Source organism: Rhinolophus ferrumequinum, chromosome 19 (genome assembly GCF_004115265.2).
Source record: "Rhinolophus ferrumequinum isolate MPI-CBG mRhiFer1 chromosome 19, mRhiFer1_v1.p, whole genome shotgun sequence".
Classification (NCBI taxonomy): Eukaryota; Metazoa; Chordata; class Mammalia; order Chiroptera; family Rhinolophidae; genus Rhinolophus; species Rhinolophus ferrumequinum.
Genome location: NC_046302.1, coordinates 44,053,907 through 44,079,921, shown reverse-complemented (window position 1 = coordinate 44,079,921; position 26,015 = coordinate 44,053,907). Strand labels below are relative to the sequence as shown.

At 34.8% G+C, this 26,015-nt stretch overlaps 1 protein-coding gene and 1 long non-coding RNA gene across 7 annotated transcripts; one reads left to right on the top strand and one right to left on the bottom strand.

Annotated features, from left to right (window-relative positions):
* Window positions 1-24,480, bottom strand: POLI (DNA polymerase iota). 6 transcript variants are annotated; one of them, XM_033087419.1, is made up of 10 exons: window positions 24,277-24,480; window positions 22,765-22,887; window positions 20,448-20,612; window positions 17,291-17,443; window positions 14,855-15,091; window positions 12,899-13,077; window positions 11,989-12,080; window positions 9,476-9,606; window positions 4,351-4,556; window positions 1-2,450 (listed from the first exon to the last, which is right to left on the bottom strand). In XM_033087419.1, the coding sequence occupies exons 1-10, from the start codon at window positions 24,353-24,355 to the stop codon at window positions 1,629-1,631; spliced, it is 2,187 nt and encodes a 728-aa protein (XP_032943310.1). In that variant the 5' UTR covers window positions 24,356-24,480; the 3' UTR covers window positions 1-1,628. The 6 variants fall into 6 exon arrangements, with proteins under 6 accessions (XP_032943310.1, XP_032943312.1, XP_032943313.1 ...); XM_033087421.1 differs by having other exon boundaries at window positions 24,316-24,480; XM_033087422.1 differs by having other exon boundaries at window positions 22,765-22,972; window positions 24,277-24,403.
* Window positions 24,481-24,514: 34 nt separating this feature from the next.
* On the top strand, window positions 24,515-25,350 carry LOC117011756 (uncharacterized). The gene is made up of 2 exons (XR_004421058.1): window positions 24,515-24,648; window positions 25,311-25,350. It is a non-coding gene; the product is annotated as an uncharacterized LOC117011756 (long non-coding RNA).
* Window positions 25,351-26,015: the final 665 nt, after the last annotated feature.

Genomic DNA, 26,015 nt, shown 5'->3' with positions numbered 1-26,015 from the left:
AACACCAAAGAGAAAAGTTTATTAAAAGCATACACAGATAAAAGATAACCTAAAAAGTCAGAGGCTGAGGCACAAAAATGTTGAAAGACTAAGGTCACAGAATAAATAGCAAGCTATTTATTCTTGCATTCTCATTTCACAAAGTATTATTTTACATTCTCGCTTTAAACTGGCCAAAACTGTTTACTTTCTTACTTTTCTGAACCCTTTAAACATTTCCAGGTGTCCAATGATTTCTAGCTGAAATAATTAGAAGTACTGAAAAATTTTTTAATGAATTATGTAAAAATGTAGTATATTCCTTTTATGAGTTTGACTACCATATCAGAATACTATATGTAGAAAATTCTATAGTTCTTGATCCACAGCACTAACTATCCGCATGATTAAGTTCTGATGTTTTTGCTCCAAGTTATTGTTTTTGATAACCCCAAACTTCCTGTTAAAAATCCTTGGTAGTTAGCAAATTTTCAAATTTCAAGTTATCTAAAACTAAGTTAAAACTTCTTACCTAGAAGAAAGCATTTTTAAGCTATTCTTTATTCACGTTTGTGTACTTTATTTTTATCATCTTTTCTTTAGACTGTATCTGCAAAGGTCATAAACTTGAGAACAAGACTTCTCCAAACCAGTGCTGAGGGATACTTTGGTGGGTTCCAGAAACATCCTCTAAGTCTTACAAATTATAAGATGCCCACATTCTTATATGGGAGGCAATTACAATGGAAGAGAAAGAGGAGTCCCATTAATTTAATAACTGTATATTTGTTGTGGGTATGACATCCTTAATCTCATCTCCAAAAATGTAGAAAAGATGCAAAAACATCTAACCCATTGCTTTTAGACCCTACAGACTGGCCAGAAGGGACTTTTTCCACTATTTTGCATTCTTACAGACCCCCCACCTTGCACTCTCACCCTTCCCTTAATCTACCTGCATGGAGAGTTCCTTCTAGTTCTGTGATACGTACACTCCCCTCCCTGCCCACTCCTCACCTGGCCCCTGCCACACAATTCATTTATTCAGTATTTATTGAGTGCACTCTTTGTGGCAGGCATTGTGGTAGGTTCTAGGTACAATAAGAGGCATTAATTGAATATACATCCCTATGGTATTTAAAAAATCAACTTATTAAATGGTACATAGTACTTCAGTCAAAGATATCTAAATTTTTAATAGGTGAGTTGGCAGTAGAATTTCTTATTTGGTTGTTTCCTAATGGGCTGAATTTCTTGAGCCATTCCATATTTCACAGAAAAAAAAAGTTCTTGCTATAGCATAGCAATGATTTGGCTAGTCTATTTTTTATGTGCAGGCATATATATCTTCCCCCTCAATTTATGGAAAATGTACTAATGCTGACCATATTCTTTTTATTGAAAAACAACATAGTTTTAGAAACAAGAGGAAGGTAATATTTTACATTATGTCTTCTGTTATGAATTTTTTATACTTTGTGCCAGAATTTACTTCTCATAACTATTCTTGTTTTATTTGGAACACTTCGTGTTGTATTTCTACATTATTGAATATCTACTAGTGTTTAATTTAGAAGAGTTTAATAAACTGCTAATCTGAGAACAATGGTCTTTCCCTTGCTTTTCAGACCTTTTTTTCCTGAATATGCTCATTTATGTCCAGTGTGGAAATCTGACCCTGTCCTCTTCCAATCAGCCAACAGTTCTTTTTGTACCTCTTCCGGTAGTTCATAGAAAACTTCAGGGTCAACGTTGGAAGGAAAAGTAATTTTCTCATCAGTAGAATCCTGCTCTCCATTTTCTGCAAGTCTTTCATGATGAGAAACTGTTGCTATTAGTTTCTTGTGGTTATCTGTAGTGTGGTTTTTGGAGAAAAGTTGCTCACTCTGTAAATTTGGAGATGAATGGAAAATAGATACATCAGGGTTTGTATTAGAAGAGTGGAATCCTTGGGATTCTTTAGGTCCTTGATTCATTCGTTCATCTTTTAATCTACTGTCCAAATAATGTGAATAATCCTTTTGGCTAGACAAATAAGAGGAACGACTGCTATTTAAGCCTGATGTTCCTGGTTCACAGGGAGATACAGAGAGTATCTGTTTGCTATTGGACAAATGATCTCTAGGATTTAAGGGACTACCCTGCATTTGTTTTGTAGAAAAGAAAGACAATACTCCTCTCGAGGCATGTAATGAACAACCCAAACTTCCTTTCCCTTGAATTTTTTGTCCAGATTTTCCAGAAAGTATTTCTTCTTGAATATCTACTGGAAGCTGCTTAAAAACCTCTTGGTCAATACCCTCAGGAAGTGAGCAGAGTGGGAATTCATCACTGTCCTTTTCTTTAGAAAAACTTATAGTATCTAGTGGAGACTCCCCAGTTCTTGTACTTTCAATTCTTCCAGTTGGTAGGAAATCCCAACTTGTCTCTTTGTCTTTGGAAAAATCCTCCATATAAGTGTCTTTCATTTTCTAGAAGACAAGGATAACAGAATAATTTAGGTATCTAATATCTTTTAAATATTCATGCTGCTGAAGTGTGACTGTACCTATTATCTGATAATATGTTTCTATCCTAATCAATAACTTCAAGACTTTTAGCCAGTTCCAAACAACTACATGTGAGTAACCATCACAATTAGTCACACTATTGTGTGGATTTTTTCCACTATTCCAGGAAGAGGTTCCTTCCTAGATAGCGAGAAGGTAGGTATGCATTTGAAGACCTGGAAAGGATTTTAACAATCATGTATTGAAACTTCCAATTCTTTGAATAAAACAATGGAGTCCTAGAAAAGTAAATGATTCACCTAAGGTTATCTAAATACATACATACATACATACATACATACATACATACATACATACATCAAGGGCTAGGTTTCTAGAAATCCTTATTCTGAAGTGTAATATTTAACAGAAAAAAAAAAGTACTTCTATGGCAAAAATCCAACATCATTAAGATATAAAACACTCTTTTAAATATATATATTTAAAAAGTTTAAAAACACCTTCAATTCTAATTTGCGTAATTTTTATGTAAAATTTTTTGCTTAAATTTTCCCTCTAGTTTTAAACACCATAACAAATATATACACAGTCAAATATACTTCAGGAAACATCAACACAATAATAACCACAAAAAAGTAAAAGGAGAAAAAGAGATTCGGGCCATTGTGTTTATTGAGCACCTACTGAGAGTCAGACATATACAAGGTACTTTCTTTTATATTTACCTCTCTAATACTGCTATACATTCAGGACCTTTCATTCTCATTCTACAGATTAATTAAAAAGTAAACATCTCTAAAAATTTTAGTTAACAAATGGAATAAAAAGGCTCAGGGGAAAGTAATTTGAAGAGGGCACTAATTCATTATTTCTCTAATAACACTATTCTGTTCCATTTTAAGCTTAAATGTAAACAAAAATACTGCTAAAATTATACTGATTAAACAATAAAAAATAAAGAAAATAATAAAAACACTATAAATTAAGAGTTAATTGTAGATATGGACAATTTAGTAAAAGATGATTATTTTTTTAAAGCACCTCACATTTAGTAAATAGAGGTTTGCCAAATGGCCACACACACAGGGTTTTGTTTTAGTCATTTGAACATATGACTGGCCTTTGCCTCACTCTTAATTTCTACAGTTGTAAAATGAGTAGTCATTTTCTATCAATATTGTTACCAGAGTTCAATTTAATTTCAAAACCAATAAAACTTAAATATTTTAGCAAAAACATTGAGGGGGATGCTGGTAGCTTATTTATAAATTTATAAATTAACAGACAAAAAGATTTGATTTCCAATATCTGGAAATATTTTCATATTTATGAGCTTATCATCATTATTCCTGTATACCACTATAAAATAGTTCAATACCTCCAAAACAGGGAATCTCCATAATGGTTTTCTCTTTTATCCACTGATGCTTATGTTTTCTTCTCAGATCACAGTACATAATATTTAATAGCAACCATAATATGACAGGTACTACCGTGTTTCCCCCAAAAGAAGACCTAGTCGGACCATCAGCTCTAATGCCTCTTTTAGAGCAAAAATTAATATAAGACCCGGTCTTATTTTACTATAATGTAAGACCAGGCATAATATAATATAATTAATATAATACCGGGTCTTATATAGTATTATATAACATATTATAAGACCAGTCTTATATTAATTTTTGCTCCAAAAGACACATTAGAGCTGATGGTCCAGCTAGGTCTTATTTTCAGGGAAACACAATATATACATGTAAGTCATTCAAACAGTATCACCAAAGAGAATCTCTAAATTCTATCAGTTAAACACAAATTTAGATTTGTAATTTAACCACACAAATTCAGTTAACAGTGTACTTACAAAACTGCGCTTGCCAGAGTGTGAAGTTGTTGATAATGATGGTGTTAAATAATAATCAATAGTCCCTTTCTTAGTAGTATTTAGTGCTTTGAGATTGCAGAAGCACACACTTAAAAGGGTTAGATGAAATGGCATCTTCACATTCACCATATTTCGAAAAAGTTTCATAAGTAAATCAACCATTGGTGTCATCACATCATAATTTCCTAAATAAAATGTTTAAGAAGACAATATCTAAACACATTATATCATAATTAATATTAAAAGCTTAATTAATTTAAATTAAAATCCTAAATAGATATCATTGGGACATCTCAACAGTATATATATGTAACTGTGAAATCTCAACATTAATACTAAATGCCAAATGAGTAAAAGTTTTCCAAAGGTTTGAAATATGGGACTTCTGGTTATGGTAGAATGATGATATCAGAAAATTTCCCCCATAAAACTGAACAAAACTGTCAAAAGCAACCATTCTTAGGATCTGGAAGTGAACCAAAGCAAATAAAATGAGAAGCACTGATTTAGGAAAAGCTGCTAGAATTTAAGTAAGAAAGTGGGAGATAGCAGCCTTACTGTCTGGGGTTACACATCTCCCTTCACACAGCTCAGCTGGGACATAGTTCTACCAGGGTGAGGCTGGCTGTGAAAGCCAGCAGCTTTGCTGCCAGAAAGGACAGACCTGATTTGAGGCAGAGGGCAAAAGCTCATACCCAGCAGCGTTGCCAGGAAAATGAACAAATTTGGTAGGAAACAAATGGAGAAATCGCACAGCTCTCTAGCATGATGCTGCAGTTGTGGTTGGGGTGAGTGAAACATCAGTGAACCAACCAAAAATTTAACCAGGAGGTCTGGAAATGAAAAAACCAGAGAGGGACTAGATAAATAGCCCTCACAATCCCAGCTGGCTGGGAGGATGCGTGAACATGAAGGGAAGGGCAAAGAGGGCCCACGCTCTTCACATATCTCTGACAGGAATGGCAACAAGCATACCACAGAGATGCAAGAGGGCCTAGCAGAAAATAAAAGCCAAGGCAGACTTGAGATCACCTAAATTTTTAAAGTGTTCTCCAACCCATGCACATATCTGCTGATAAAAGGGAGAAGCCTTCCAGGCACTTGCATTTGAGCAAAACCTTTGACTAATCATTGGCTAACCACTAAACTATGCAGACACAGGCATAACCTCCTCAGAAGCTAAAATAAAAAATTTAAATCAAAAAAAGAAAAAGCTGAGCAGAGAAATCAGGGCAACATATCATAGGGAAGGTATATTCTGCAGCTTAAGTCCAGACAAGTTGCAAAACAAAAGAAAAAAATACCCATGGGAAAAAAAACCCCAAACTGCTACAATACATTATCCAAAATGTCCAGTTTTCAAAAAAATATTATAATATATGTAAGAAACTCAAGAGAGTGTGATTGATATTCGGGGTGGGGGGGCAGCAGTCAATAGAAATTGACTTTGAGTTGGATTTAGAAAGATTTCAAAGTTGCTTTTACAGATATGTTCAAAGAATTAAAAGCATTTTAAAGAATTAAAGTAAAACATTATTACTATCAAGAAAAGGGGAATATCAATAAAGAAACAGAATCAAACATACAAAGAAACAAAAAAAAACGAAACTCTGGAGTTAAAAAGTATAGTAACCCAAACAAACATAATCACTAAATGGGCAACCACCGTTTTGAGATGACAGATCAATGAGAGAACCTGACAGCTTAACAGAAATTATCTGATCTGAAAAGAAAAAAGAACTACACACACCTGTAGAACATTTTCATTTTCTTTATTTTTTTAAGAAGGGCGCAGCTCACAGTGGCCCATGTGGGGATCAAACCGGCAACCTTGGTGCTATCATCACCATGCTCTAACCAACTGAGCTAACCAGCCATCCCTAACATTTTCAAACATACCAACACATGTGTAATGGAAGTCCCAAAAGGAGAGAAAAGAAAAAGGGAAAGACAGAATATTTAAAGAAATAAGAGCCAAAACCTCTGTAAATTTCACTTACAAAAATTATTCTACAGAATCAAAAAGCTCAATAAATCCCAAGTAGGATAAACACAAAGAGATTCCACACTCAGACATATCACAAACTGCTATACAAGACAGAGATAAATGACTAATCTCATAAACGAGAACAAGAATACATTATGCCTACTAACAAATTGCTTCTCAGCTCCAAATTCATCCTTCAGTACCTGTTCCATGATAATGAGTCAGGCTCCTTAAATTTTTTTCCATGGAACAAGTTTTGTCAGAGAGAGCACTCAGGAGGCCATTAAGGGAGAAAGGGAGCTTCTCTTCCTGGTTCCACTGTACTGTTATTTACTTTTTCTTGCTCCCATTACATGGTCTGTTTGCAGTACATATGTGTGGAGACATCCAATAATGCTCCACACATATCTCAGTCTCTCAACAACCTCAAACCCCAGCCCAAGCCTAATGACCATGTTACCATGGCACCACCAATTCAAACAGGGCACACACACCAGGCCAGTGCCATAAACAGTGTCCCAGCTCATTCTGCACACCCACCTAATAGCCTTGACTTGCCTACACCCCAGAGAGTTGTTTCCTCCAGCTCTTCCTATGCAGGGACCACATCCTCCAACAATGTGCTAGCAGAAGAATATAGATTACTTCAGCATAACTAGCATAACCAGCCTCAGCTTGCAGGCATCTTGGAGGGTTGTTACCAGAAGCCCTCCCAACATGGCCACTGCATATCACAGCTCATGCACTACCCTGCCCGTGAGCGAACTCCCAATATCCAATTCCGCCTGTGTGCCCACCAACCAGCCTCAGTTCATCCATGGATCAGTGGGTGGTTTTCTCTTTGCCCAGTAACCATGAACCAACTACGGGCTAGGTAACTCAAAGGATTATTGCATCATCCAGTGTTCGGCAGCCACACCTTCTCTTTGAAGGGTAGGGAAACTCCTCTTTCCAAGTTTGTCCTTTCTTGGGTACTTTTCCTCAGCCCTTTACACCTTTATAGTCAATCCCCTATCACAGTTTAATCATTATGTTAAACTTTCCCAGTTCAAATTTCTGTGTGGTTATTCTCTCCTGATTGGAAGGAGACTGATAAAACTATTAACAGCTGACTTCTCATCAGAAATAAGGGAAACCAGAAGGCAATGGAATGGTATATTCAACGTATGGGGGAAAAGTCAAGAATTATATATCCAGACAAACATCATTCAAAAATATTATTTTGATCGATTAGTCCATAAATTTTAGTTAAGTAAAATGGTTTGAGAGTGTTGCTTAACTCTTCTTTTCAAATGCAAATGGAACATTCTCCAGGATACACCATATGCTAGACAATAAAATCGGGCTCAATAAATTTGAAGGATTGAAATTACTCAAATTACATTCTCTGATCAACAAGAAATTAAAGTAGAAATCAACAACAGAAAGAAATGTGGGAAATCACCAAATATCCGGAAATTAAGCAACAAGTTTCTACATAAATTTAGGATCAAAAAAGAAATCACATGGGATATTTGAAACTGTTTTAACCTTAATGAAAAAGAAATACAACAAAATTTATGGCATAGAGCTAAGGCACTCTTGAAAGGAAATAAGTAATTTTAAACTTGAATTATTAGAGAAGAAGTATAAAATAATAACCTAAGCTTCCATCGTAAGAAATAAGGGGGAAATAGCAAATTGAACCTAAAGCAAATAGAAAGAAGACAATAAAGATCAGAGCAAAATAAAAAACAGAAAGTATAAACACAATGGAGAAAACAATTACAACAATAGCTGGATCTTAGAAAAGATCAACAAAACTGATAAAACACTTGCTAGAATGATAAAGGAAAAAAGAGAATACACAAATCAGCAAAATCATGTATGAAAGAGGAACATCATTACAGACCTTACAAAAATTAGAAGAATTATAAGGAAATATTAACAACTTTATGACAACAAATTAGACAACTTGCATGAAATGTATACATTCCTAGAAGATACAAATTACCAAAACTGACTCAAAATAAATAGAAAATGTGAATAAACGTATAACATATTAAGAAATCAAATTCTCATTTTCAAGTCTTTATAGAAACAAAATCCCAGGATCATGAATAGCCAAAAAGATTTTGAAAAAATAAATCTGGAGAATTTACATTACCTAATTTCAAAACTTACAACAAAGTATCAAGACAAGCTGGAATTGGTATATGGATAAACACAGATTAATGGAATAAGAATGTCAAGAAATAAATCCTTACATTTATGGTCAATTTGTTTTTGACAAAGGTGCCATGACAATTTGATGGGGAAAAGAATAGTCTTTTCAACAAATCTGCTGGAACAACTGGATACCCATGTGCAAAAGAATGAACTAATAAGACCCTTACCTTACTCCACACATAAAAATTACTCAAAGTGAATCTAAGTGTAAAGCTTAAAACTTTAAAATTTCTAAAAGAAAGCATAGGGGGAAATATCTGTGACCTTTGGGTTAGGTAAAGTTTAGATATAACACCAAAAGCACTATCCATAAAAGAAAAAACAAACACAATGAAATACCACTATGCATACACAACCACAAGAATGACTATCATAAAAAAAACTGACAATATCTAACGTAGGCGAGAATATGAAAAAACAGGAACCCTCATACATTGTTGGTGAGAATGTAAATTGTTACACCTACTTTGGAAAAAGTATGGCAGTTTCTTAGAGTTCAACTTATCATACAAGCCAGCGGTTCCACTCCTTGTAATCTACCCCAGACAAACAAAAGCATATATGCATCCACTGACTTGCCAGCAAGCGTTCACAGCATCATTTTTCATAATAGCCAAAAAAATGGAAACAATCTAAATGCCCATAAAGAAGTTACCTCATGCCATACAATTATCATACTTTTGTTTTCTCTGAACTTGGGAAACATTCTTAACTGAGTCTTTACTTTTATAATCTATTAAAAAAACAACAACAAAGTTTTCCAGTGAAAATTTCTGATGGAATAAAGAAATTTAATAGCTCACTAACTCCCTGTGAAGACCCTCCATCTTTGGATCATATTTCTAATTCAAAGTTTGCTTTTTAAAGAGTTTAACTTGCCAATTAAATTATTAGTAAATTAGTCCATACCTGTCCCTAACTTGTGAATTACGTGGGATGGAATAGGGCACTGACGGCTCTCACGGCCACAGTGCTTCTCAGATGAATACCGACGGATTATTAATCTTACTGTATGTGGCTTCCTTCCATCTTGGCATACTCTAAAAATAAAGAGAAAGAGGACACAAGCAATTAGAAAAAGTATTACCTAAAGATTTTTTAAGTTGTCTAATACACCTCATTTATCTAAAGGTGCCAGATTACTAACTATAACAATTATTAATACAGTTGATAATTAGGCAGTAAGCAATAAAGGTCCCTGAATAACCCAAATAAATTTTGCAAAGTCTATGCACTAAAAAGATCTGAAATTTCAAACGTACAGCATTCAGGCCTCACTTAGAAGAGAATGCTATCGGAAAAAGAACAGAAATAAGATATAATTATAACAAGCCATTTTATAATCCAAGTCCAAAATATAACTAAAAGCAACATATTAAAATCAGCATGAAATTTCAGAAACTGAATTATTCACTGACAGAAGCAGACAAGAAAAATGACAAGATTTTTACACATTTGTTTAAAATATAAGATTACAAAAAGAAAAAAAATTAATGAGATTACCTTTGTCAAAGAGCACTCCCAAAAAACATCCAAGGGAGCCAGTAATAATATCACCATTATGTGACATATTAGAGTAATAACTTGAAAGATCAATTATATACTGTATTTGGGGAGATAAGTACATATACATGCATCTTAAAAACTGTTACATCCAAATGGTGTTGCGTTTAGTGTTGAAAACAAGTTTTAATGATATAGAAAATTTACTTAAAAAGCAGACAATCTAATTACCAGAGAAAACATATCATTACAGAATAATATTTTCCTTTTTATATGTATGGCAATGCATTTAAAATCACAAATATAAAATACAAATATTGTATATTGTTAAACATACTCAAATCGAAGATTTCAAATTGGAAAATTTAGATTTTTTTGGTAAATAATGTTTTTCTCTTACTGCTTTATCAAAAAATTTCTTGGTCGCTGCTTTGCTAAGATGATGACTATCTTAAATGGTTCCTGTAAATAAGTTACTAATTTAAATGTCTTCCAGTTAAACTTGTTCTATTAAGTCATTACGCAATTCAAAGAGCATGATTTGGTTCCTATAACGAATTAAAACATGCTAGAAAAAAGGTTATATTCTAAGCAATCTTAAACTAGTGTCTAGAAGATATTTTAAAAAATTAGAAGATTTTGCACCTCTTATATACCTATAGTATTAATCATTAGATACTCTAGAAGGAAAATACACTCATACACACGCAATTATTCTTTGACCGGTCACTTAGATGGTATTACATCTCAATCACTGAAATAAGGGGCCATGATATAGAAGAGGGAATGGCAAGCAGAGATAAGGATAAATAGTTAATAGTTATTTCACAGGTGTAGAGCAGTCTCATTTCTGGGTTGATTCTTCAAATGAGAGAACCTACAAAATTTATACTCCTTGTGGTTTTCCTATGTGCAGAACTGTTTCCAATGGCCAGGCCTTTCACAACAGTCTTATATCTAGCCGAAGCAAAGCAGGTGACCCAGTTTCACTAGCATATCATGAGACCAGCCTGAGTCATATCACTGGAGCTGGGTCAGACAGTCAGCCCCAGAAGCATGCAGCAAATGATGAGCTGCATGGCTCTGCTCAAGGCACGAAAACCGCACTTCATGGGACAGCAAAGTTATAGGAAATTTCACTTCATCAACTTTCTGAGACTGAAGAGTCATCTGAAAACCTTTTTTCTCTAGTCACAGTTAGCTTAGCCATCATTTAGCATCATTACAGAAGCACACCTACCCAAAATTGTTAGACCCTTCACATTCCATTTTGAGAAATCAAAGTAATGGGAGGAAAAGAGATAATACTCTTTCATGGAGTATTGAGAAATAGATACATGACGGCAAAGGAGCATCATATGTTGCTCCTTAGCATATGTTTAGCTTATGCTATTTGTACACTCATAATTCCAGTTGACATTTTTCATGTACTTATAGACCAGTAACCCTGCACACACCCACAACTGTCCTTCCTGCTCACACACACAGCCCCACTTAGCTATTCTGTTGTCTGACTCTATTTTCTTTCATGTCTGAGGCAAAGGAGATATAAGGCTTCTTCTGCTTTCTCTATCATTGTTGCTCTTAATAATTTCCTATCCTCAACCATCACAAATTTATAGGTATAGGGATTCTAGAGTTATCCATAAAACCTCCTTAGGTAAATGTTAGTAGCTTAAGATCTACTACATAACCACAATGTTACTAAAAACCAATGGAACCAGACATTAAATTTAGTTAAGAGCATCTATGACTATCTTTGCAATAGTTTATAATGCAGAGAAATTCAGTGATAAATTATCTATCTTTACACTGTTTAATCTCCAGTTAATTTGTGAGTTCCAAGATAGAACATCAAGTATTCTTTCCATATACTACATACAAAAGATATAGGATGATATGGCAAAGTAGAAAATCACCTGTTCAAAAGACTAGCAAGTAACTCTTCGATCTTATTTTTAGCTTCGACTTCTGATGAACATTTTTTAAACGAGTCTTCTTCACTAAAGGACTACCAAAGAAGCACAAATAAAGGATTGTAAACCCAAAGAAGCATATCCAGTTATCAATATATATGTCAAGTAAATCAACAGATTCTTTACTAATTTTACCTCTTCTGCTTTGAGCCATTTAGTTCACCTTTGTATTAACTCTTTTTATCTGCAAGTTACTGTACTCCACTATAAAATGCATTGGAAGTCAAGAAAATTATAAAGCTCTAGTACCAACTCTAAGCTTTGCTATGATGACAGCAAGGCTCTTTATCTCCTAAGACTTGAAAGTTTAACTTTGGGCACTAACTTATTTAACGTTCCTAAAGTACAGTATCCTCATCTTAAAAAAAGGGCAGGGGGAGAAAAGGAGGGAAAAGATACAAACAAACAATAGTACTACCTACCTTGAAGGTCTGATGTGAAGATAATGGGCTAATGTATATAAAGCACTTAATAAAAGTGCCTGTCACACAGGAAAGAAAATCAATCAATGTGAACTGGATGATTATACTTTTCTCCATTTTATAAATTACTAGACAACCCTAAAAACAAGACTTTTAAAAAATTAAAATATTTTGCCTTATATATGTAATACAGGCTATTAAAATTAAGTAGTATTCAAAGAGGCTGACTTCAGAGTTAAATGCTAATTCTTAGATTGAATTTAAGAATATTTATTAATCTAATATAAATTAGCCATCTCTTAGGAAAGGGATCATGTACTAACCTAATAAGCAAACTAGAATAGTAAAACCATAGTATTAAAACTAGAAATCTTTATTTCACATAACGTGACAACCACTACTCAATTAAAATAAACATCATTAGTATGCACCTGAGGTAGTCCAGAGGGTGTTACAGGAGAGTTATCCTCTCCAAAACTGAGCTTCTGAATACGCTGAGCAACTGAGATTCCTAATTCCTTTTCTAATATTTTGGATGGAAAGGTTTGAAGATCATGCACACTACTGACACCCAAGGCTTCAAGACGTTTGGTAGTTTTATAGCCAATACCTGAACAAAAAGAAATGTATATGGTGTTACAACAGCTTTTCTCCTTAAAATAAAGCTAGATAAAAATATTATAAATATATCAACCATGTCTTTAAATATCATAATTAATATTTTGCTAAGATCAAACTTTATTGAGAACTAGGTTGTTCTTCTTCTGCTCAAGGCCTCTGAGTTACATGAACCACTTTGAAAACCTAACAGCCCTAGTATAATATAATGAACATAGAGGCAACCAATAAATTCTGTCCTGATAAAATTAAATTTTTACCACCTGTTATATAACACTGTGGAAGTATTTAAGAGTCATGGTTATTATTCATGTAAAGAAAGACTGTCACATATGCCAACAAATTGGATAATCTGGAAGAAATGGTTAAATTCCTAGAAGCATATAATCTTCCAAGGCTGAATCAATAAAAAACAGAAAATCTGAGCTGACCAATTACTACTAATGAAATTGAATTAGTATTCAATAAGCTCCTAACAAACAAAAGTTATAGACCAGATGGCTTCACAGGTGAATTTTACCAAACCCTCAAAAAAGAATTAACACCTATTCTCCTCAAACTATTAGAAAAATTCAAGAGGAGGCAAGGTTCCCAAGTTCATTTTACAAGGCCAATATTACCCTGATCCCAAAACCAGACAAAGACATTACAAAAGGAGAAGAGGGCCAATATCTCTAATGAACATAAATGCAAAATCATCAACAAAGTATTAGCAAACCGAATTTGGCAATACATTAAAAAGATCATACACAATGATCAAGTGGGATTTATTCCTGGTATACAAGGTTGGTTCAATATCTGCAAATCAATTAACATGATACACCACATAAACAAAATGAGACATAAAAATCATACAGTCATATTCATAGACGCAGGAAAAGCATTTGACAAAATCCAGCATCCGTTTATGATAAAAACTCTCAGCAAAGTTGGAATAGAGGGAATATATATCAACATAATAAAGGTCATATATGACAAACCCACAGCTAATATCATACTCAATAGGGAAAAGTTAAAAGCATTCCCCTTAAGATCAGGAACAAGACAAGGATGTCCACTTTTACCACTTTTATTCAATAATATTATTCAATATAGTACTAGAAGTCCTAGCCACAGCAATCAGACAAGAAAAAGAAATAAAAGGCAACCAAATGGGAAAGGAAGAGCAAAACTGTCATTATTTGCAGATGACATGATACTATACATAAAGTTTCAGTTGTCTTAAAAATTCACTTCCACAGAATTCTATTACAATGTCTTATTCCTCAGCAATGTCACAGAAATGAAGTTTCACATATTGATTATTGATGGTCTATAAAAACATATTTGATCTTCAAAGATACAAATTTGCCCCATGACCTGATTAGGTCACTGAACCCCATGAGAAAATAAGTTTCCTCATCTTTAAAATAAAAACTTGGCCTAGATGCTTTGGAAGGTCTTGTGTAGCCCTAATATTTTATATGTAAACCCAAAATAGTTAGTAAAAGACCAACTCCACTCTCAAGATGCAATGTACAGTATAAATATATGAACCAGGAACTGGAAATAAAAGAGCATATGCTTCCAGGTTATAACTTTCAAATTATACAAAAGTAAGTGAAACTAGAAAAGTACTTTTCATATATTTCCTAATACAGATTTCCTCCAAAAAAATTAGGTTTTTTTGGTTTTCTCCAAGAACACAGTTTCTAAGTATTTATTATATGTATCTATAATTTTTAAAATAAAAAAATACAATAAAAACAATATATATCAATTTGACTTACCAGGCATTTCTTTTATGTGGTTCAAACTATGAATGAGATCTTGAGAACTTTCAGGTAATAAGACTGTTTGTTGATTTGGTTTAAAGACTCCAGAAACTAATTTTGCCAATAATTTATTAGAAGCCACTCCAGCACAGCCAGTGAGACCCAGCTGATTATACATGGCTTCTCGCATCTCTGCTGCAATCTGAGATCCAACAAGTAGTCTGAGGTGCAAGGTGTCATGCAGGTTTATAGCTACAAAAATAGCCAATGGTCATTAAAAGTCACCACAAAATCTTTTTCTTTTTTTTTTTTTTTTTTTACAAATGAGTGCAAAAAGGGTACAGGGCTTATTTAACCTGCATCCACTCCCTGACACACACACCACCACACTGCGACCCACCTAACCTGTTATGTTCACAGGAATTCTGTAAATACCGTGTTTCCCCGAAAATAAGACCTAGCCAGACCATCAGCTGTAATGCGTCTTTTGGAGTAAAAATTAATATAAGACCCGGTCTTATATAAGTATAATAAGTAAAATAAGTTATAGTAAAATAAGACCGGGTCTTATATTAATTTTTGCTCCAAAAGACGCATTAGAGCTGATGGTCTGGCTAGATCTTATTTTCGGGTAAACACAGTAACTACAGCTAGAGTGAATTCCAAGGGCCTGTGATAGTGAATACATAATGAGAGAAATTATGAAAAGTGAACTCTCACAAAAAATTTCTGACATTAGTAAAACTTTTCCTCATGTTTGCCTGTTAATAGGCATAAATGTAAATGTATTACATTAATAAAAAAGCCAATGTTACAGTTTTAAAGATATGAATCTAAACTTTATGTAGTAGCTTTATGTGCTACTGAAAATAATTCTAGATCTATACATATTTAAGAGATCTTTTATGAAAAGCGTAAATACATTATATAGAAACAAAATTTTCTTAGGTGTGAAAGTAGTATGTTGTATCAGACAGTCCTTTTCCTCAGGACTATTTACAAATGAAATGTCATGATACCTGCAATTTATTTTTAAATGGCTCACCGATCATTGAACCAATCAATTAAACAGAGAACAAAATAAAGCAAATGTGAAAAAATGCATTCAAAAATTTAAATACAACAGATGTACCTACAAGGAAGGGCATAATGAGTGTTCTCATTATACTATTCTGTCAACTTCTCTGTAGGTTTAAAACATTTTTTTCAACAAAATCTTGTGCGGAGGAGAAAGAAGTCGTAAAGAATTAGACATTTTCTTTTTAGTGTATGAAATCTAACTCTCTGTAATATGTTTTAACTAATGAAATCTGAGTTTGCTTTAAAATTATATAGACGCATTAGGAATCTTCTTGCTACTTGGCCTTTGTAAGTGACGAGCGCACAGGTACAAAAGACACAGGTAAAGTTCATGTCTAAAAGAGAACCACAGCTCTCCCCCTTTTAATATTAGGGAGGTGGAAACTAAAAGGGAGATTAATCAACAGCTCTCAAAAAAGGATAAGAGGAAGCACATGTTGAGACTCAGGAGCAAGACCATCACGGCAAGTATTACACAAAAAAGCAGAGTAGCTGTCTTCTGTGTGATACAATGTGGAAGTCACAAGCAGCATCACAAGATGTTTAAAAGTCTAATTAGATATTTAGTAGAGCTTATTGCAGCGTATTTTCAAATGCAAAATCTCTGGAAATACCATCAGTCCTTTATACTTTAGTAAGTGAAAGAGATGAACCATTCTGCTTTCTCATTAAGAGTGGGCAAAGATTATCTGAACTAATTAAATATGAGCTTGCAAAAGATGTCACGTAAGCCTAGACTAGCTTCCATAAGGGGTAACACAGGAAGTCAAGGGGCAACATGAGGGTTTTGGGGGAATAGAAGGGAACAAGTAAAAGAGGCAACAAAGGCAAATTTAGTCTACCTCAAAATTTTGTTTAAAGATAGTTTTAGGACAATCAAAAATTATTCTAAAAAGCATACTGTTTATCTGAAAATAAGATATAACTGGAAAATAAGCCCTAGCATGATTTTTCAGGATGACATCCCCTGAACATAAGCCCTAATGCGTCTTTTGGAGCAAAAATTAATATAAGACCTGGTCTTATTTTGGGGGAAACATGGTATTATCAAGCCAACTCCTGTAACTTAAGGATGACCCAAAGAGGTATGGCTCTTAAAAATGGTAATTTAATCACTTATCGGCCTTTTGGTTAAGATCAAGTGTAAAAATGGTAATGCATAGACTCTGTCAGAGAAATGAAAAGTGCACAGAGCATTGAGCTACATGAGAAACACCTAATTTTCATCATCTTAAACAGATGACTGAAATATGGCTATGCCTCCAACAAAAGCTAAAAATCTTTCAGAAAGTCAACTCATTGAACTCTCTGAACATTAAGAAATGTATGTACTTTAAAGTTACTAAATAGAATGAATACGAACCCACTTACACTGATTATTGTATACGTGACCCGACACGGTCAGCGCTGAAAGTTCATCACTGTGAAGGTGCTGTAGTCTCTTTTCAACCATTTCTGTTAGATCCACAAAATTTTCATCAAATCCAAGTCTCTCAACAAGTGGACTAAATTCTTCCAACAACTCTAAATTTAAATAATATTGGAGTACAGGTGTAACAAGTTATAACCTGAATGAATTTACTATTTTATGTTCACATCAAATATGTTGTTAAAGGTTTTGCATATATTTATATTTCCACAACACATTTAATAAAGTCTTCAGGTTAATGGGATTTTTTATTTTTTCTGCACCACATTTTGGGTAAAGGCAATATTTTTACAACATACTAAGTCCAAAATTGACATTCCCCGGGCACATACTCTTAACAATACATTTAGCTCAATCTCCTATATCTATAATCTACAGCACATTAAATATCAATGCTTATAGTTAATTATAATCTTGAACAGTGTGTCAAAGAATAAATTATAATCTGCCTAGAAAAGTAAAAACAATAATATACTCTATTTTCCATAGGAGTTTTTAAAGGCAAAACAAAACAAAATTTATAACTTCCAATTACTATTGAGTCAAAATGAGAAGTCACTTAATTTTCAAAATATACTGCAATTCACTATTTTGATTAGCCATTCCCCAGCTTATTCTTTAAGGGCAGAGATGGACCATGACTTACGTGTATTTGAACGTCCAGCATCTAGCACAACACCTAGTCCTTAAGTCAAATGTTTACTAAATTGAACCGAACCAAGATTTGATATAAATTCAAGAGCAGTATCAATTTTCATTTTTAGGATTAAGACTAACAATTTTGAAATCATTGAGAAGAATTTTCACTTCTCTCTGAATCACCTATTGATACCAGCTGGCTGGAGAAAAACACGATTTTTTTCACCTATCAGGCAAAATCTTTACAATATGAGAATATCTAACACTCTCATACATACTGGCAATATGTCAGGACAACCTCAAGTACAACATATAGCAGTATTCAAAAATTTAAATGCAAATTACTTTTGATTTAGCAATTAACCTCCAGGAACTTACCTTATGGATATCCCCATAAAAGTATGCCAAAATTTGTACATGAAAATGTTTACTGAAGCATATATTTGTAAGAGAAAAAAGTTGGTACCAGCCTAATAATCTATCATTATCAGAGAAACTACATGATTTATCATTCAAAACAAGACATTTTTTTGAATAAAAGAAGCTATTAAAATTATGTAGGGATAATAGGCATAAAGTGGGACATGCTATCTTCATATCACTAGAGGACTGGTTAAATAAGTATGGAACAAAATACAAGAGAATACTGTGCAGGCATTAAAAAGAATAAGGAACGACTATATGAATGATATGAAAGATCACCAAGAACAAAGGCAAGATGCACAACTCTTATGTGTTATATAACCTCTTCTGTGTACATAAAAAGTTAACTTCTTAATATTCAGACACACATACAATTTTGCATAGATGCACAAGTGCTACGTTGGGAGTACAGTCTTGTCTTCTCTGCTATCCCTTCGTCCCCTTTCCTCCCATTACAGCACCGTCTCTTCCCCTCCAGAAGACAACTAATATTAAAAACCTAGTACATATCCTCTGATGTTTCTCTTCCTGTTCACATATACACGGGGGGTGGGGGGGTGGGGAGGGGTTTGGGCTATTGTTTTATACATCTGGAAAACGTGATACACTTTTTTCATCTTGCCTTTTACTCACTCAACAAGGTATATCTTTATGAGTCAAAAATATACCGTGTTTCCTTTGGACATTGTATTTTACTATAAGACTGGGTCTTTACCATACCATACCATACCATACCACCTGGTCTTACTTTACTGTAAGACCGGGTCTTGTATTAATTTTTGCTCCAAAAGACGCGTTAGAGCTGATTGTCTGGCTAGGTCTTATTTTCCAGGAAACACGGTAGCACCAATGCATTCTTTTTAATGGCTATTTACTATTCTAATGCAGAGAAGTCAGTTTATTTAGCTATTCTTATCTTGAAGTCAGTTTATTTAGCTCTTCTTATCCTGATGAGCATTTGTTTTCATTCCCTATTTTTACCAATTATGAACCATGCTACAATACACATTTTTTCATTATGATTTTATTTCTTAGATAAATTCCCAGAGGTTATATCACTTGATATAATACGTATCTTTAACTTCAAAAAATGTTTCTAGATTTTTTAAAAGGCTGTAATACTTTGTTTCTACTTTTTCTCACATTATTTTTTTGCAAGTATGATGGACATAAAATAGCATCTTACTAATTCAAATTTCCTTAGCCCATAATGAAGTTGAACTTTCTCGTTCCACATAATTGTTGGACATTGTGTTTGCCTTTTTAGTCATTTGCCCATTCATATCCTTTGTCCATTTTTCTTGAGATTTTTTTCCTTGTTAATTTATAAGAGCTTTTGGATGTATGACATTTAACACTTTCATCTGAAAACTGCTACAAATAATAAAAGAACAAATAAAAACAGTAGCAGAAAAGATAAAGGCTAATCCTTATACATTTTTTAAATTATATATTTGCAATCTTCGAGTACACACGTCTTCATTTTTCCTATGATTTACTAAAACACTAAGATTCAAACCCAAACTTTAGTATGGAAGAGTTTATCTACACTATAATATTCAGTATATATAAAAATTTTAAAAAGTAATATACCCATTATTTTTGCAAATAGTTTTTAACAAATCAGTTATTAATTATGTTAAACATTACAGAAGCCTCTCCCAACTAACACTAATGCATGGGAGTATAGCATATTTCATCATAATTCATTTAAATTTAAAATATTTGGCTTTCTTTGGTATATCTTCCCATTTTCTCACTTTTAAATTTTGTTTTACATTTTTTCTCATATTCACATGACACACAGTCACAACAGACTTCAAACTCCTTCCAACTTTACACTTTTTTGGTCAACATTTCTTATAACATATAGTCAACCTCATATAAATTTTTTTTTAAAAATGGGCAAGACCCAAAATAAAGTTATTAGCAAAAACGTACTGACTTATGGCATTTCACATTTATTAAAGATTCACGTAATGAATAGGCAGCCTATATAACAATTAATACTAAACGCATATTACCGATAATCTGTACCTGTAACCTTATATGACATCTCCCTGTAACGAGTCAAGTCTTCTCCATTAACTAATACCAGCTGTGGACACTTTTCTTTTGCATCTCTAACATTCATAAGCTTCTTAACTCCAAGTTCCCTTGCTTCATAGTTACAGGTAACCACCAAATATTTCTGCTGCACCCCTATAAAAGATAAATATTCTGTGAGAAAACTGAGCAGAACTGAAAAAAAATCTTAAAATGTAGTTTACTAATTGTAGTTACTAATTGCCGTATTACAATTGTAAGTTGTAATGCAATGTTTTGATAAGAAGGTCTATCTCAGTTAAAAATATATAACCTCCATTCATCAAAGCTCTATAAAAGTAAAATTAAACAGAAATTACCATAAATCAATATATTCTATGGAGTCTTCAGCATAGAAAGATACAAATAAAATCCTTCTAGAATTTTTTTCAGACAAAACCAGATTAATTTATATTGAATTAACTCTATATATAACTCTAGCCTGTTTCACCAAAAAATAAAGCAGATGAAAACAACTGAGTTCAATTAATTGTTACTGCTAGAAAATCTCACTTATCTTCTGAGTAACTGTCCAATGAATATAAAGCAATGTTCTAAGAGCCAACCTACAGCAATTATCAGGATCTCCCTTCAATAAATGTTCTAAATATTGCATTATTCTTCCTAGTCATCTGCAGAAAAGATCAGACAGTGAGATGGCATTATGAGGACCCCTCCTTATCAAAATAATTAAATTATAATCATCTACAGACTGTATAAAAATGCTAGTTACTGGTGGCTTAAGATTGCTAAAATTTGCTTTCCTCTTTACACAAGTTGATTTTACCACTGTAAAAGTAACGTCCATCTAAAACATGTAAAACACAAACATGTGGGGGATTATGTCCATTCCCCTAATGGAAGACAACTATTTCTTAAATTTTGATACTATAAACAAGACAAAGAAACATTTCACACAAAGATTGATGTGTCAGATAATGCCCCCAATAATTTAAGATTCAGCAGTGAACTATTTACAAAATCAGATTGTTAACTCCCTTAACCAAAAAAAGTTTTTTAATTGCAGAACTAAATTATATGGACTCACACTAATATGTCACCAGCCCAAGTTAAGCAGTCATGTATTTGAGTATAAACGAAAAACTATTTTGCTTTCTCCTAGAAACTTTCAACATCACATCCCTCACTTCCCCAAATCATTCATTCCTGTCTTCACTACACAGTATCTTTTTATTAAGCATTATCTACAGAGCATCATGTGTTACAGGGCAACTAACTGAAATGCTTTTAGGAGAAAATTTAGGTCCCCTAATCCTAATTCCTTGACACACTTAGGAAAGTTTAAAGATCCTAAACTGACCTTAGCATACCAAAATTTGGTTCTTTAGTAAATCAACTGAACTAGGTTGAATTAGGATTTATCAAAACCAAACTAGGCATAAGGGTAGCAGCAGGTGAACCAAAATTGCTCTTTAAATCCTTACTACACAAGTAAAATAAACTTTTGGAACTTTAGTTTTTCAATTTATGATATAATAAAGTTAAAACAAGGCAACATTACTAAAAGTAAATTATCAGTGTAGAATTTGCTTTTTATTTATACTTGTGTTTTTATGGAAAGCTTGCTCTATATCCCTGAATACTTAGGGTTCTGTTCAAAATCCAACTATTTTGTCACAAATCAAGAGTTAATTTCAAAAAGGGGAGGATAGATCCGTGCTCCTAACTCCAAAGGCTGCCGGTTCGATTCCCACATGGGCCAGTGGGCTCTCAATCACAAGGTTGCCGGTTCAACTCCTCAAGTCCCGCAAGGGATGGTGGGCTGCACCCCTTGCAACTAGCAACAGCAACTGGACCTGGAGCTGAGCTGCGCCCTCCACAGCTAAGACTGAAAGGACAACTTGACTTGGAAAAAAGTCCTGGAAGTACACACTGTTCCCCAATAAAAAATCTTAAAAAAAAAAAGGGGGGGGGGAGGATAGACGAAATCTTCTATTAAAATGTAACAAAAGAGGTTGTTTCTGAGATAAAAGGAATGTAAAATTTCAAACACTGAGAAAAAGACTAAAAGTTTATTATGGTCTTTCTGTTCATCTATTCATTTGTCTATATTGTGTCAAATTCACTACTTATTAAATGAAGTTTATAAAGTTTACACCTGGTAATGAAGCAAAGATTTTGTTTATAAAGCACCTTAAGAACTGCTTCAAAAATCTTTCTTAATAAATAAATCAGAACACAATAAACATTAATAAATGAGTAGCTAATCCTATTAAACAATGAACATATTGTCAAAGTCCATAATTACCTAAAGGTTTGCCCTTTAGTTCCGGATTTGAGATCATTTCTACTTGTGCGTAAAAGCAATCCAGATCCATGTGTATTATAACCCTGGATGAAGAACTTCCTGCTGGCACCACTTGATCATGAACTGATGCACAATATGCAAAGAAATACAAACATATTCAAGCTGCTTATCATCTCTGAGCAACTGGTTGTTCCTTAAAACACGGTAACTGAGAAAAAGAGTGCAAAGTGATTTTAAAAGTTTTTTCCTGGATTTATTGTATCTGTCAAAGCATCTTAAAATTACAGACATGAGAGCAACTCCATCTACAGCAGGGTCTTCAGTCCTGTTTACTTAGCATTTCTTTGTGAACGGTGTTTTTCTCAAGATAGTAATAAACTTGATGGAAAGAAATCTTGATCAGCAATGGAAGATACAATGGGTAATCCTACTACTTGGAAGTTTAGAGTAAAATGTAGAGTAAATTGCAAGAAGCAGAAAAATGTGAACGCTGATTTCAACCAACTTTAAAATTATTCTAAGTGGCATATCCTTAAATTTCAAAAATTCATAAATACAAAACTGCACAAAGCAGGATTATATTCAGCTCCCATATGAAAGCAGGATTATCTGGTTCAGTGCTGAATCCCTGTAACAGTGCCTGGCATATAATAGACTATCAATAGATACTCACTAAATTTAAAGAATGAGTAAATATTTTTTGGATTGAAAAATAGACCATGTCATGGGGAATTGGGTGGGAGAGGATAAAACAGACGAGATTTCAGCCCTTAAAACCAGTTTAAAAACAAGGTAGGTTACATGCAGTGATGTTCTGGTCTGGATCCTGGAACAGAAACATTTATAGTGGGGAAAAAATGGTAAAATGTGAAGAAAGCTTGTACTTAATTCTTAATATTATGCCAAGGTTAATGTCTTAGTTTTGACAAATGCACCATGCTGACGTATGATATTAACGTTAGGGAAAACTATCTCTGCAACTTCTGTAAATCTAAAACTTTAATCCAAAATTTAAAAGTTTAAAAGAAAAAAAAAAAGGGCAGGGAAGGTGAGCGCTGGCCCCGGGCCCTGGATGGCGATACAAGCAAGGTAGAGCCCAGAGGCTGGAAGCGGGTCACCAGAGAGAAGGCCACTGCAGAGATGCCTTGCCCTCGGTTCCGTGCCGAGCCAGTCCTTGTAGCCCAGGCTAAGGCCAGGCCCCGAACTCTTAACAAGTGGACGAGGTTCTCTACTTCTGCAATCAATAACCGCTCGGGGGCCTCTTTGGCTTTCAGTAAACTGATTGAGGGATTACTAATGCACCTTCGACTGCCAAAGTGACGCGCCCACCCTGCTCCCACTAGGCGCAGCCATCCCTCTCGGGGTCTTTAGCCACAAAATAACAGGCAGCGAAGGGCAGCCCTCTGGGCTGAGCCCGGAAAACGAAAGGAACCCTGCGAGGCGGGGACGGTCGCACCCCAACGGCCGCCGCCACCGCCCCGGGCGTTCGCCCGCCCCGCCCTCCTCATTTACACCAAGGGAGGCGGCCAGGCTCCTCAGGCACCGGCGCACCCCACGAGCCGACTGCCGCCCCCGCCTCCTCCCGCTCCATGGCGCGAGCTGCGTCCTCTTCCTCGTCGCGGAAGCCTTCCTCCGCTAGCTCCACCCCCAGCTTCTCCCGCTGCGGCCTACCGCAGCGCAGCTTCCGGCCGCTTCCGCCCGGTCTCCAGGGAAACCGTGGGCCGACCGACCCCAGCCGCTCGGGTTTGCATGATCCCGGCCCGGCGGCCGACTAGCCAATTGCCCGGAGGTAAGCGAGGGCTGGGAATCGCCTGGATGCACGTGCGGAGGTTTCCTCTCGCCCAGTCGAGGCCGGAAGTGATGGATTGTCATCCCAAACAGATGGTTTGTTTGTTTTTTTTAGGCCTTGGGAGTTTGTCCCACAACACATATTTTCATTCTTTATCTTTACTCCGTTCTCGCGATCAACTGTTAGGAAAATCGCTAACCCTTTAGACACCAAACGATTTATGGTGATGGGGGTGGGGGAAAGGGTGAAAATTATGGTAAGAGCAAGGTGGCCATGTAAACTAACATGATTAGCAAGTATGTTAAAGTTTATTGCATTCAGTTCGTTGTTTGATTCAAAGAGACTGTGACAAATTGGACCCCTGGATTTGTAATCTCCTAAACCGAATAGGATTTTAATACATGAGCTTTGGAGTTAGATCAAATCGCCAATCCAGACCCACCTACTTGCTAACTGTGTGACTTTGGGCAGGCTACATAACTACTCTGAGCCTCAGTTTTCCCACTGTAAAAAAAAATAAAAAATGTCCTGAGATTAAGTGAATGAATACATGAAAACTAGCATATACTTTGAATATTCCAATGTATATAGCACACCTGGCACTTAAAAGATGCTCAATAAATGTTAAGTCTCTGCCTTCTGTTAAGATGCCTTGGGTGCCTTCTGTGTTTCAAGAGAGGAAATTTCTCTCTCTCTCTCTCTCTCTCTCTCCTCCCATATATACATATATGCAAAAACATACTTTGTTTTTTTACAGATTCTGCTCTTATATTAATAAATACGGATGTGAGAACCTTGAAAAAAACCTGTAAAGGACACGTTGATACATCCAGAAAGGAGAAGAATAACAGGAGAACCAGAGCTCAGTGGTTTGGAGACCAAATCTTCCTCTTTGGATACTTTACTCTTAGACATCTGGACCAATTCCCTAAAAGTCTCCAGTTTGGGATCAAAGACACTGATTTAGAGCTATGCTGCTTTCTTTGTGAATGCTATTTGATAAGTCTAGATAAAGAGCTTTTGAATTAAGTGCTTCATTGGCCACTAAGTGCCTCTTGGGCTATCAAGGGTCCAATTACTCGTAGAAAACTAATGGGTTTTTCCCCCAGGTTTTTTTTTTTTTTTTATTTCAACATGTTGAGAATGATACAAACCATGGAAATGCCATGGCAGATTAAAACTGCTTCCTTATGAGAGCCATAGGCTCACTACACTCAACAGCTTGAGTAAAAGTGAGCCAGCATTGAAAAGCAACACACATAATAAAGCCCTCTTTAGTTATTTCATTTATTTCCCTGTCAACTGTCAAATTAAAGAGTGGCTTTTAATTTGGTAGAAGAATAGACAAGTGGAACCTTGAAAACCTTAGGGGAGGAAGCAGAGCTGGCTTTTTTAGTGTGCCACCTATGCAGCAACACAGAGCCCTATGCTTGGTTTGATGATCTGTTATTGTCATCTTGAA

Excerpts from the sequence above, each read along its gene's own strand:
- POLI (XM_033087419.1), bottom strand. The coding sequence starts at position 24,355 with ATGGAGCGGGAGGAGGCGGGGGCGGCAGTCGGCTCGTGGGGTGCGCCG. Across the intron at positions 4,557-9,475 it reads AATTCACAAGTTAGGGACAG|GAAATTATGATGTGATGACA; the intron begins GTATGGACTAAT and ends CATTTTATTTAG. Across the intron at positions 2,451-4,350 it reads ACTCTGGCAAGCGCAGTTTT|AAAATGAAAGACACTTATAT; the intron begins GTAAGTACACTG and ends CTTGTCTTCTAG.